General features: G+C 39.3%; 1 protein-coding gene across 1 annotated transcript in view; it reads left to right on the top strand.

Moving 5' to 3' along the window:
* DSCAM (DS cell adhesion molecule) overlaps positions 1–14,388 on the top strand; it is a 717,333-nt gene that overhangs the window by 656,439 nt on the left and 46,506 nt on the right. Inside the window, exons 28-30 of the mRNA XM_059720751.1 lie at positions 6,226–6,256; positions 8,591–8,706; positions 12,164–12,313. Coding sequence (XP_059576734.1) covers positions 6,226–6,256; positions 8,591–8,706; positions 12,164–12,313 — 297 coding nt within the window. The remainder of the gene's footprint in view (positions 1–6,225; positions 6,257–8,590; positions 8,707–12,163; positions 12,314–14,388) is intronic.

Raw genomic sequence — 14,388 nt, 5'->3', positions numbered from 1 at the left:
TGCCTGGGATTTTGGTCAGTAGGGGCGGGGGACTGTGGGTCAGGAGTGGGGGCATAGGGCTGCGGGCCAGGAATAAGGGGCACCAGCAGGGATGGGGGTGGGCTGTGGGTTGAGAGTGAGGGGCACTGGCAGAGCCAGGGGTCTCCGGGTCAGGAGTGAGGGGCAGCAGCAGGGCTGAGGGGGCTGTGGCTTGGGAGTGAGGAACAATGGAATTGGCAGGACCAGGGCATCAGCATATCACTGCCCCTCACAATCATATACCCTCTCCCCCCAACCCCATTCCCCACGCGCAACTTGTAGTCTTCTTTTTTGGAACTGGAAATATGCTAACCCTAACCACCACACAGGCTGCTCAGGGTGTGCGGCCCGTCCATTACATGGGCAGCTCTAGCAGTGTGTGCCCCCCTCCCAGGCCCTTCCTCACTGTGCAGCAGCGGGAGAGGCAGCTGCAGGGGCCCTCAGGCCACATGCTGACCCTTCACTGACTGCCAGTTGGACAGTCCTGTCATATACCATGTCAGGACTTCTTGCGATAATTTTGACAAAAGCCATTCCCTGCATTTATTGAACAATAAGAATATAATCTACAACAACAAGTTAGCCTGTTTCCAAATACTACATAAAAAAATTGCCACTGATCTTTCAAACGAAATGAAATCTTGGTGATTCAAATGAGGGCCGAGATTGATTTTAATCCATATTGATTGGCATTCATTATATTCTCCTCCAGTAATTCTTTTTAATCAAGTCCCTTATCAAACATTTCATTATTTTTCCCACCACCAATCTCAGTCTGACAGGTGTGTGATTGCCAAAATTATTTAACTGGGACTACATTAGCAGTTTTCCAGCTCTGTGGAACTCCTCCATTGTATTCAAGTTGCATTGAAAATCAACATTAAGATTCCAGAGAGCGCCTCAGACAGCTCTCTTAAAATGCTTGGGTTCAAGTGTTCCAGATTTAAAATGTTCTAACTAGAGTAGCTGCTGCTTAGCATCCTTCTGATCTATTGCTGGAATGGAAACTATTTCCTTATTATCACCATATAACAGAAGTATGTCATCTGGCTTTGTTTCCAACTTCAGAAGAGAAATATTTCTTGAATCATTCTGATAGCAAAGCCAGCACTGATTCAGGCTCTCTGGTGATATTATTTTAATTCTGTCTAAATCTGAAATAATTTTCACCCCATAAGGGTTTCTCAAATTTTCCCCATAGGGCTGATGAACATAATTCATGGTGTTTATATCTTCATAAGCCATATGTTTCTGGGTATCTGAAGCAGTAGGGGGAATAAGGATGATGTCTTCATATTCGATACACGAGAACATCCTCTTTGTGATCTGTTTCTTCAAAGAGTGGAGCAATGAGCTCATTTCTGCCGAGGTATACTAAGCAACTTAAACAGCATACTTTTCCGTCTTAACCATTTTACTGATTGAAAAATGTAGATACTTTAAAAAAGTGTCCTCTTCCAATGTCACCTCCCATATAATTTAACTTATTTATCAAAGAACGGTCCATTTAGGGGCAGAATTTAATTTTCAAAGACAGTCTTGGTTTTTACCTACTTTAGCAGCTGTACTGCCTGAGTCATAAGGGAGGTCAAGTAATAGTGTGAGGTCATGTAACAATTCAGAAGCTCAGCATATATTAGCAACAAGGAACCTACTCACTTTGCCCACCTTTTTAGCTATGAACCGAGCTTCCACTGTATTTGAAACAGAACTTCCTTTGCTTTAAAATTCAGTTTTCGTTCACCCAAATAGAAGGGGCTATTACAGAAAGTTGTACCATGGCTGCTGATTTTCCAAGTGTCAAATCATGTGGATTAAGAATCTCAGGATCCCAGTGAATGGAAGTGATGGTAGCATCAGAGTTTTCCGTATGTGCATGCAGTTTTGAAGCAGATATTTCTCCAAAGAAGCAGCATGACAAAATGGCCCTGGTCTAGGGCTCAGATGATCTGGGTTTATTTCCTGGTCCTGCCACTGGCTTGCTATATTTAGACAAGTCACTCTAACATCTCTGTGCTCCAGTTTCTCCAGTAAAATGGAGATAATGATATAGCCCTTCTTTGCAAACCACTTTCTGATCTACTGATCATAGAAAATTAAGGTCGGAAGAGACCTCAGAAGGTCATCTAGTCCAACCCCTGTTCCAAGCACTATATAAAAAGCAGGAATCAGTAGTAGTTAATAAAACTAACATTCCAGTGACTTCAGTTTCCTGCTTCAGCTAAACGCTTTAAATATATTGTTATCTTATTCAATTGGCCTAGGATATTTTTCCTTTTGTCTTTGACACATGTAAAGATAGTATGCGTCATTACTCATCTTTTCTGTATGTTAGATGCCATTCACTAACTCATTAACATGTATCTATGAAATGTACACAGAACAAATTAGGCACACTAAACCACCATGTATCATGTTGCTGCAATAAGCAGGTGCAACACAAAACATCTTTCAGAACCGTTCTGCTGAATATTAGTGCTGTTTTTAGTCAACTGATATTAGTTGATACACAGTGCTGCATGTTTTGTACTGATAGTTGAGGCTGAAGTCATGGGGATATGCTATATCTATTGTTTTAAGACAAGTAAATGTTTTTTGAGCACTAAGTCACATATTTATAGGAGCAAGATTACACCAACATTTAATCTTTTCATATTCATCAATGTACACAATGCATCTATGCAGAATATGGGAATATGTGGAAGATGTTTTCTTGAAACCATAGGGAGAGGATACCCAAGTAAGCATGTCAAAGTCTATGGTATAGATGATTCATGCTGTATTTAACTCTTAGAGTTGGTAGGAACAGCTAAATTGCAAAAGAGATGGGGAGCAATTCATGGGTTTCACTCATGTCATCAGCCATCTGTGGTCTCCCCTTCAGAAAATATCCATTGTGGTCTAATCCCTTTTTGCAGGATGTAAGAATGTTTTTATTTATTATAACAGTATTGTTGCATATAAAATGAGAATGTTTACATCTTTCTCTTCATCATCCCATATATCATTATAAATTGTTAATAGCAAGAAATACAATTAAGATTTCCAGACTGAATTAATAATTTCATTTCCTTTGTATTCTGTGCAAGTTGTAAGGCCCCAATCAAGACCTTGAGTGTTGATGGCAAAATTGTCATTGATTTCACTGGGGAACAGGTGCACACCTTTAGTCTGATCATTACTAATATATATTTCTTGCTGTTATTACATAGAAACATCATATAATGGTTCACAGCAAAAGTCAAGCATATAGTACAGCAAAAATAAGAGTGTGTTATTCAGTGACTCAGTGAAGCAGTGATTCAATCTGAAACTCAACCAACATCTCAACTGAAAAAAAAAATGTTACCCTTTCTCCCTCCCTTCCAATCTGCTCTTGCATTGCACAGGGAAAGAGATTTTTAAATTTAAAGGAATAGGTTCAGCAGCCAGGAGGAGGAGGTGAAAGTGGGCAAGCATTTCAATACAAGTAATGAGTGAGTTCTAAAACCCAACATAGACAGAGAAGATGGCTGATGTCAGAGAAATAGTCTATAGGAAGTCCATTGACTTTTTTAAAAGTAAAGAGTGCCCATATACTCATTAAAAATTAATACAAATCCACTGAGTCTGGAGCATTAAGGTGGTGAGTTCTTTCTGATTCCTGAAACAGGAGAACAGTTTGCCCATTGTATCCCACATAACTCTGAAGATAGGAAAGAGACATTTAATAGGACCATGCACAAGGAAATTGTAATATGTGCAGTATACCCAGAAGGAGATTAAGGAATGAAAGGGATTTCAGCAGAGGCAGGGAGAATATAAAGACAAATTCTGCAGTGTCCTGAAGTTGCTGATAGATTTGCAAACAAGGAGATAAGGGAGGAAATGCAAGGTGCCATGTGACAGACTGGAGATAGGACAGCTCCTTAAAGACTTGAAACTTGGAATTTGTTTGATCAGATATGTTTCTTTCCAGTGCACATACAGAATGCTGTGTTGTAATGTGACTGCTTGTGAACTCCGGACTCTTAGCATTTTGTGAATGAATATTTTTTCAGGGATGGAAAGGATATAATACAGCAACCTTGTTTTGTTTAAAAAAAAACAAAATACAAAAATAATTATACTGACTGAAAACACTGTGGGTCAACCAACCTTCAACAGTGTCAGTTTACTGTGGTTCATAATTATTAATATCAAAAAGGGAACAACAATTAAGATCTCCAAGCAGGGATCAGACCTTCATTATTCTAAGCATTGTACATTCAGCTAACCAACCTAAAATTAGTCTTTGCCCTAGAGAATTTACAATCTAAGATTTAGACAATACTTGGAGAATGAATAAATAAGCAAAAAGATCAAGAGGATGGGGAAGAGATGGAGGCAAAATGGTTGTTACTGTCTGGGCATGTCTACACAAGATGCTTAACTTTGCATTAGCATAGTTTACTGCAAAGTAAGCATGTGCATCTACTTGTGCACATGCTTACTTCACCGTAAACCTCCCCAATACAGAATAAATTTGCTACTGGCAAATGCAAGTAGCAAATTTACTCAGCACTAGTAACAGTGCTGTAGCATTTGTGTAGATGCCTAACCAGCAGCAAAAATCTGCTCCTGGTCAGCCATCTATCAGCGAGCAGGAGATTTCTCCCTGCCCCCAGAAGCTGCCTGCTGCTGGGGTGGGCTCTGCCACAGGAGCCCTAGAAGGGATTATGCCCCCCTGCCCTGTCAATGAGGAATGCCAAGCCCCTCCACTCCTGATCCACTGGTGGGGCTATTGGCAGTGAGCCATCTGCCCACCAGCAGATTGGGGCAGTAGGCTGGAACCTGCCCCTCCCCTGCAGATCTTTCCAAGCCTTGTGCCTCTGATCAGGGAGCCAGGGTTAGAAGTTTCCTGCTGCCAGGGCAGGGGGGTATTGTCCCTGGCCCAGCAGTAGGCAGCCCCCTTGGGCCAGGATACATTTTGTTTCCTGGTGCTCCCTGTCAGTCCCTGGGCACCCACGCAGGGGGAGCCTGAAGCTCCTCCTGGTAGTGGCAGGGGCCCATTGCAGAGCTGCAGGGAACTGGGAGAAAATCTGTTCCCTAATCCCTGCATGTATAGACACCTCCCCAAAACTCTTACTGGGCATGTCTGCATGTGATGCTATGTCACCACAAGTGCTATGGCGATGTAGCTCGTTGCTACAGCAATGTAGCATTGGTGGGCTATGTCACCATAACAACAAGCTGCCTCACTATAATGTGTTGTTATGGCACCACTGTTGAGTTATTCCTTAAGCAAGTACTAAACGATGGTGCGGTAACAACTGCACCATGGGGGGCACATGTAGATGCACCCACTGTGCCATAGTTGACTACACAATAAATCTAGGCTAGAGTAAATGCATGTGTAGAAGTGCTGTCTGAGAAATAGAAGGAAAGTCTCATCTATGAGAAAGCAGAGGTTATCCTATAGAGGTGTTTTGCAGGACTATCCCATGTAGGTATGATGCGTTGATTTATGTGTAAAGATTCTTCTGAAGGGAAAGCAGTAGTTCAGCATTATAGCTAATATAATAATGTTGGTACTTGACCATGACCAAAGAAGCGGACATGTCTTTTGCCAATGATCAGACAATCAGATTTGGTTTGGGGGTGCTCATTCATTTGGTTTGGTTGGCAGTGGCTCATTCAACTCTATCTGTTCCTGGTCATAAGTACCCAGAATGTTTCGTATAACTTAAACTCTTTTTTTTTTTTTTTTAAATGAAAGCACTATTGTTAGAAGGACAAAGCTAATATGTTTATTAGGGGTGTTCTAGGCTTTTTTTTTTTTGTTATTCATTTATTTATTTTTATTGGCTCTCTGCTTCCACTTATTTTCTTTAGAGTTTTTTTCCAAGTAATCTAAATTTAGAATAAAATATAACCTTTCTTTAAAAGCCCCCCCCAAAAAAGTTTGCAATAAAGTCTTTAATATGTATCAGCATTTTTGCTCCTGCTGGAGAATTATACAGCTGTCTGTGGCAGAGAGATATATGATACTCAAATGTAGTTGTAGCAAATAAGTAAGTCATTCTAGAGATTGTTTTGTCCTTGGTGCTGATTTGAGGAAAGAAAATAATCATTAATAGATGACTGGTCTTACTCATCTACTCTTTAATAATCCACCTACCAAATAGATTTTTTTTTATTGTGGCATAACAATTGTCAGATACTAACATTTGGCATCTTTTCTTCTAGATGCAAAAAGTTTGGCTGAAATGCTTATGAGGTAAGAATAATGTTGAGCATTTTCAAATTTAAAAGTGTTTGTGATCTAAGGGCTCATATTAGAAATGGGGACAACCTGAGAATGAAATGTTCCATTCCCAATATGTTTTACAACTAAGTGAAAATTGCAGTTTCTTAATGTCTATTAGGAATTAGGTCAGCAGATACGATGAGTGCAATTATAAATGGGAACAAAAGGATGAGCCATGAGACTGTATTATTAATATGTGACCCTCATTATGAAACCCCTGTATTAGCAGATTAAATTCCAGGATATGATTAGATTTATTTGGACATTTTTCCTGTTCACTCAAGTATGTTCATCATCCATATCAAAGTAATTGGTCTTCAGAAATCACCTCATAAAACACAATAAATACATGGAAGTAAATATCTGTAGATATTGTATTTTTATTTATATGACTTATGAGGGAAATGGAGTTTTAATCTTTGCTTTCTGTGCTTTTGGAGTTGGAGTTTAGGTCAAGTCCCTGGGGAAATTATGCAAGCCACAGCAGTTAATATTTTTGTGGGATTTGTACAATTTATCCTTGATCTCAAGAGAGCAAATACAATCTTTTCTATGATTCGAGCAAAATGTTTTGAATTTTCTTTTGGTTCCAGCCAACTTCCTTATATCTATTCATCATTGATTAGCATAAAGAACTGTCTCACATTTCTAATTTTGAGTGTAGGAGACACAGTTTCCCCCCTGATAGGTCAGATTTTTCCAAGGTATTTAGGCACCTGAGGATAGAGGTGGATGCTTGGTAGAATTTTCCAAAGAGCCTAAATAGTCTAAATGAAAATCAATGTGTTTGGCTCGAGGATTTTGAAAATCCTATGGAGCATCTATCTGCAACCTAAAGTCATTGGAAAATCTGGCCTCTAGTCTCTCTGGGTATGTCTACATGGCCCAATGCAATATTGTGCAGCGAGCTCAGCTAATAAGCCTTGCCTGTGAACAAAAGCTAATTAATTAGCCCAGGCCCAGCATTGCATTTATGTGGCCATATTGCTTCCAGTTATGGAGATAGTGTGTGCAAAGCTGGCTTGGTACGCTCTGCATGCCACTTTCTTACATTGTATAGACATACCCTCTGTGGCTCAGGCTGCCATTTGTAAAATCAGGATAATGGCAGTGGTGTGCCTCACTGGGCTGCTGTGAGGATAAATGAATAAAAGATTGTGAGGTGCTGAGATACTGAAATGATAAAGGCCATATAAAAGAGACTGCAAATGGAATCTGGCTGATGTGCTATGGCATCTTACATATCTCTTTGGCTTGGTTAGGTTTGGGGCAGCCCTTCTGCCCATTCTGTATAGTGGGGAATTCTTCTGAAAAATGAATTGAGGAAAAACTACACAATAGGACTGTTTTAAAGTAGTCTGCACAGGAACCCTCAGGAAAGTGAAGGCAAATCAACTGAAAGAGTGAAATCGGTGTGCCTTAATTAAAGTACCTTAAATTCCTGTACAGAGATTTCCTCCCCTTCTATGGATATTCCCATGTCAAAGGGGGAACAGGGTCTCAGATTTTAGTGCAGTTTTTACGGCCAGTTCTATACTGCAAATGATTACACTGCTCAGTTTTACTATCCATTTTCATTTACTTTTAGTAACTGGCTCATTTCCTAGAGTAATTTTCTGGTACACAATCTTTAAAATGAAATTGTTATAGTGTGTGGGCTGATACAATAATTGTTTTGTATTTCTGTTCCAAAGTACCATATCAATTGATCAGAGTTAATTCTTGAATACTAAAAAGGTTTATAATTCCTTACTGCTGCAATGTCAATAGAGTTAAACCTTTCACTTCTCCTTGTGTAGCCTATTATTACTAATTTAATCTCTAATGATTAACTCATTTTTCTTAACTTACCCATTTTTGTGATGTTTGGCACTTAAATCAAAGAAATTGCTCCAGGATTTTCACAGCGACCTGCTTGATCAGCTGAAGCTTTTGTTAGTCAGGCCTGTGAGAGATGAAAAAAAACCCAAAACAAAACCTGTTTTCATCAGTTTTATAATGCAGTAGCTGTGTGAAAAAAAAAAAAAATCAGAAGTACATTAGACAGATATCAACTGAATAATGGCAGACTTGATCACTCACCACCACTTCCATCTTCTTCTGATCTCCTTACCAGGCGATTTAAATTAATACCACTTTTATTTGCTTCAAAATACCAAGAATGAATGTAACGTTCATGAGAATGCTGAGTGTGGAGTTTTTATTATTAGATGAAGTTAAAGAGATTTAAAATAAACAAGGATTTAAGTATTTTTTTTCACTGGGGTGTGTCCCTTAATGTGTTTATTTCTCTTTTGCTCTTAGTAAGAATACCAGGACATCAGATACACTTAACAAGCAGCAACAGACACTGAGGATGCACATAGACATTCCCAGGGCTCAGCTTCTGATTGAGGAGAGGGACACCATGGAGACCATTGGTAATAATGCACTACTTTGCTTTATATAACAAGTATGCCAGGTGGGCGTTGCACTGCATCCTTTTCAAGAAAAGAGCTGGGGAGCTGTATTGTAAGATAATTTGTCATGACTGAAAATTGAATTGAAGCCTTTTTTTACATCTGAATTGTTTTGAACTTTTAGAAATCTTAGACCAACATTTAAGGTAGTGTAGGGAGGTAAAAAGTCAATGAAAAGAAAACATTGTGTGGGAAATTTAAATGAAAGTGTGCAGTTCAGTGTTTTTTCGTTCTGATTTCCTTCTTGTTTAATAGGCTTCAGTTAGGCAACTGGATCATTAGCAATACTTAAAGCATCAAAGGAAAATGAAATTCAGAAACGATACTTAACAATAGTATTTAAAGATTGAAAGTACTTATCTGCTAAAATTCCCTAATTATATAACCTATCTCCCTGCTGATATTAAAAGATAGTCTGAAGTTTACTAGTTCTAATAAAATCTGTAGAAGTTGGAGACTAATCCCGAATCTGAAACACTTTACATTTCAGGACATTAGGCATGAAATCTTCCAGAGAATCCCTGTAGTTCTGGTTTCAAGTCAAGGCAATGGGCTTCTGTGCCTGGGATGCAAATGAAATCAGATATGTTAATAATTCAGCTGAAAATGGATGAAATATCACAAAAACAGTTTAATATTTTTGTATACAGGGTCTCACAAAAACAATTAAGCTTTCCAAAGCTTTTTCACATTCTTCTGGAGCAAAAGCAATGCAAATCAAACATAAAGTCAGCCTAAACATTCAACAGAGGATTCCTTTTGGATAGAGGAATTCTCCAGTCACCTACTACCCACTGGGGGTATCAAGAATGTGGTTGGAGGAGGGCCACTTCTTGCATCAGGCATAACAGAGCACCCCTGAAGCCCCTTGCTGACTGCAACATCAAGGAAAAACAAGACTTTTCCCCATCCTCCCCTGCACTAGGTTAGCTTGTTATAGCAGGGCCAAAAATTCAACCCTTTCTGTGTTCATCACTTATAAGTTTGGTTTTAAGATGAAAACTCAGCACATCCATCTCATGGAAATGAGAGAAAATGTTTTATTTCTTGTTTTATTTTTCCAAATTTAGTTTTTGAGCTGCACTCTTTATTTCAGGCTTTAACTTGGAGAGAATTTTTACCCTTGAGTTATTGTTCCTGGGTAATGCAGGGTTTATAATGGAAATACTATTAGATTCCTAACTACAGCAGTGTTATCGGTGTCACAGTAATAGCCTGCATTACACAAAGCAGTAAGAATAAGCAGGCACTTTGGCAGGCTTTTGTGTAGTTCACTGTCAAGGGGTTCTATTTCCAACCAAAATCAGAGTTCCTCTTTTGTCAGGGACAGAGTAATTTGGTATCATAAAGTTCATTCTACGTGTTGCCGTTTCTAAAAAAATGCTAGTTATGCTATTGTGCAGGATTGTTCATAGTAATGGTATCTTGTCAAGTAAAAAAAAAAAATTAGAAACAGTGGATCAGCTTCCACTGACTGGTAAACTCACAGAAGCACTATTGCTGGCAGTCCCAAAATGCCATACTGCAAATCATAGGAAGAATTTCCCATGGCTTTTTATTGCCATTAAGAATAGATGAAAAAGAGTATAATAATGTCAAAGTAAGCCTGGAGACTAAAGGCTGATTGCACTAAGCACACAAACATAGTTGTTTTGAAAACACAAAGTCAGTGGAATATTTATCATTGATTATAGTGCAGCAGGAAGGGACTTCAGTTAAATCTTGTATAAGCAGGTGGGTAATATATTCCACATTCTGCATTTTTTTTTGAAGACATCACAGCACTCTGAGCACCATTAAGAAGAAGATAATCTCCTAAGATGCAGCCAGTGTCTAATGCCCCCATGTCAGATGGCTTGACATAGGTTGGGAGTTAAATTCTATGTAGAATCCACCTCAGTAGACCCTGGTCTGTGGGAAGGCAATGGGCAGCAGAATCTAGAGGGTGGTAGGTTCATACGTTAGCCTTTCCTCCCACTTACATCTTCCATCCTGGAAAGATACCTTTAAGTCAGGGTAGTCAACCGGGGGTACTTGGGAAGGCCCTAGGGGGTATGCACAGGCAGGTGGGGATGGAGTGCCACCACCCACCACCCCACAGGAGCAGGGCTGAGGCAGGGGTGGTGAGGGCAATGGTGCCCCTCTGTGGGCCGTACAGGCACCGCCTGGCCGGCTGGACGTCAGGGGTGGGAGGAGGAACTTCAACGGAGGGGGAAGCTCACCCTATGCTGCCGCTGCTCCGCATCCAGCCGCATGCCAGCCCCTTCCTCCCCCACTCCTCCCTGCTCTGTGTCTGGCCACTGGGGGTGAGCTTATTAAAAAAGGTTGAAAATGCCACATTGTTTAGGGGCCCTCACCACTCATGTCAGGCTGTACATAAGCCTGTGCCAGTGGGTTTTGCAGCTGGAAAGGTCCTTTGCAAATTGAATTGAAGTGGTAAAATTTGGCCCTTAGGGGGCTCTAGTGCAGGAAAGTATTTAGGCATGTGCTCACCTGTTAGCACAAGGATAAGGACAGTGTCGCTGCCTTCAGCAAGAGTTCTTATCCACTTGAAGTTAAATAGGTGCATAAGGGCATGATGAGATCAAGGCCATAATTCTGCAGTGTTTTTATTCTGGCTATGCAAAGACAAGTCTAAGCTACAAAGGAAGCACACTTACCTAGCAGTCTCCATTCTTGAAAAGCTGGTGACATCACAAGATATCACAGGATATTACAAGTTATACTAACAGCAAAAAGAAAAAAAACCCCAAACAAGTAAACATTCAATTGCAATTTTTCTGACCTCCTCAATAAATGCAGCGTGTAGTGAGAGGTTGGAAGGAATAGTGTTTGCTGATAATAAACTTAAGGCAAAAAAAAAGGTTGTTCCAGACATTAGACAGAATGCAAAAAAGAAAAAGAAAAAAAGCTCGCCTATGTCCCTGTCAGATCACAAGTGAGAACTCTCAAACAGCACTCCTTTCTTTGGTTTTGTACAGATATGACCTACCAAGAAAGATTTGGTCTTCCCTAAATCACATCCAGATACTTCATGGAAAATGTGGACACCTACTCCATAAATGCAGAACCAAAGAGAGCCTGCGTTGTGATTGTGGTGTGGTTTTTCAGATGGTGCAACACATTGTGAATGATTGCCCAATTAGATCATTTAATGGTGATCTAAAATCAGTCCTTGCAGCTACCACTGAAGCAGTCGAATAGTTATCAAATTTAGATATTAATCTATGATGGTTGTAATCCTAAAATGTCATATGAAAGAAGTTTTGTATAAACTTTAGCACATGAGCTATTGTAAAGAATTGCTACAAAATGTTCCTTTCCTTAGTTTTGTATAAAATTTAGCACACAAACAATTGTAAAGAATCACTACAAAATGAGATTGCTTATCTTTTTGTTCACTTTCTGTTGCTTATAGATGACAGATCAACAGTCCTATTAACTGATGCAGATTTTGGAGAAACATCAAAGCAGAAGTCATTGACTGTCACTCATACTGTACATTACCAGTCTGTCTCGCAAGCTACTGGACCTTTAGTGGATGTTTCTGATGCCCGGCCAGGAACAAGTAAGTATAAAAAGAGAATATATTACCTATAATTAAGACAGTGGGCTACATATGCCATTAAGGGGCAAGAATAAACTGCTGAGCTTATTCCAGTTTATTGCTCCCACAAACCTCCTGGGCACATATCTGCACATACATCCGGACTGCAGCACATTGAGCTGGGCCCTGCCAGCCTGGAGCTGCTCTGACTAAGCTCCGTGTGTTGTGGAGGGGATGGCTGGGGCACAAAGGTGCTTCAGAGTTGGATTAGCTGACAGGTAGCTCCAGAACTGAAGCACCCTCATGCCCCAGCCAGCCAGTCAGCCTCTACATGTGCACTGCTGCACACAAAAAAAAACCCAAGTACTACTAAATACAAGTACTATCCTGCTGCAGAGTTTATTAGTTTTGTGTGTCCTGATAGTGCCATATGTGTAGATGCTGAGACATTTGCTACACAGCTAATTAGGGAACTGCACAGTAAACCTCATGTAGACATGCCCACTTATAAGAAAATGAATACTACACTGCAATATTTATATTATGTGATATTTCCTTTATTTGGACAGTAATGAGCAAACTTCTGCACTGCAGTATTTGTATTACATGGTATTTCCTTTATTTGGACAGTAATGAGCAAACATATAGTCTCTTCTACAATTGCATCTGCTGTAAAAATAGTACCTATTGGCCATGTCTGCACAAGATGCTAACTATGCAGTCATTACTGCACAGTAATTTGGTACTTGTTTATACAGGGACATAGGCAAGCTTGTTTATACATGTTTTAAATGACTATGCAGTACCCAAGTTACTGCTCAGTCGTGCCGACAAATGTCTTTTATCTGATACCACAGTGCAGTAATGTCACATCACAGTTGTTGCCATGCAGTGCTGCTGCACAGTAGTATCAGGCTACTGCACAGTCAGCGTCTCGTGTAGACATGGCCATTATGATTCAATAGGTAAAATTTTCCTATGTATCGTAAAGTGTATCTGTAATATGAAGTAATTCAGACTTAAATATTCCTGAAAAAAAACTTGTACTAGATTTTACTTGAGTAGATTAGTCTAATTAGTTTAATGGGTTTTAATAACTAACATATATTTATTTCTCAGTAATCAATCTTTATTGAATTTCACAGTTAAATGTGGTTGTCCTAATATGCTAAGAAATGAGAGGCAAATTTTTTGATTATTGCATTCTGAAAATATTACATTTCTAGCTTTAGTTATTATGTTAAATCAATTTTCCCAGAAATATCCATGCTGAATTAATCTTAATAGATTAAAATAGTAAAATAAATTAATATATTATTACAATACATTGTTCTTTTGCTGTATTATAAATATGTTCTATATCAATATTAATGGAAATGGTTCCTTGACTTTAAAGTATAATGTATTAGAAATATGAAATTCATTAGTTGGCATAAATGATAGCATAAATTTGGCAACACAAAAGCATATTGGCAACTTCCAGGGTATATAGAAACACCTTGATTTACTACAGGTTTCAGAAGAAGTCAAGTCAGGAAGCTTGGTGAATATTTAATGCTTCTGGCTCTGTAGCTCATCATGCTAAGTCTAAGCAGATGTAACTGGAAACTCCCCCCTTCCCTCCCCTCCCCCCCCCCCCCCCCAACTTCATTTGCACTTCAGTCTTAAAACTTCTTACTGTTCTAGTACTGGCACTGCTGCACTTCAGACTAGTGATTTTCAGTTATGATTATTTTTTGAGGACTAGATTAGTACAATCAAATGGATTTCATTTCTCAACTATTTTAAGTTATATTTGAGGCTACTCTAGGTGTCTCTAGAAATAAAGCTAAAGACATAAAATTAGCTGTCTTACTGCAGCACCCTTCTTCCCCTCCCCATCTATCACACAGTAGTGAATCTACCATGTAAAGATCAAAAACTGTAATTTCTTGTATTGAAAGAGCAGTTATCTGAAGAAAAACTAGAACCCTATGTTGTCTTTAATCCAGCTATTCTATATGCTGAAGGGCCCACATTCCAAAAATCTTTGTCTTTTCTACTTCCCTGCTGACCACAGACAGCCAGGGCTTCCAGAATACTTATATTTCTATTCC

The sequence above is a fragment of the Alligator mississippiensis genome, chromosome 1 (assembly GCF_030867095.1).
Source record: "Alligator mississippiensis isolate rAllMis1 chromosome 1, rAllMis1, whole genome shotgun sequence".
NCBI classification, from domain to species: domain Eukaryota; kingdom Metazoa; phylum Chordata; order Crocodylia; family Alligatoridae; genus Alligator; species Alligator mississippiensis.
Note: the sequence above shows the minus strand (reverse complement) of the source record. Positions and strands in the feature narration are given on the sequence as shown.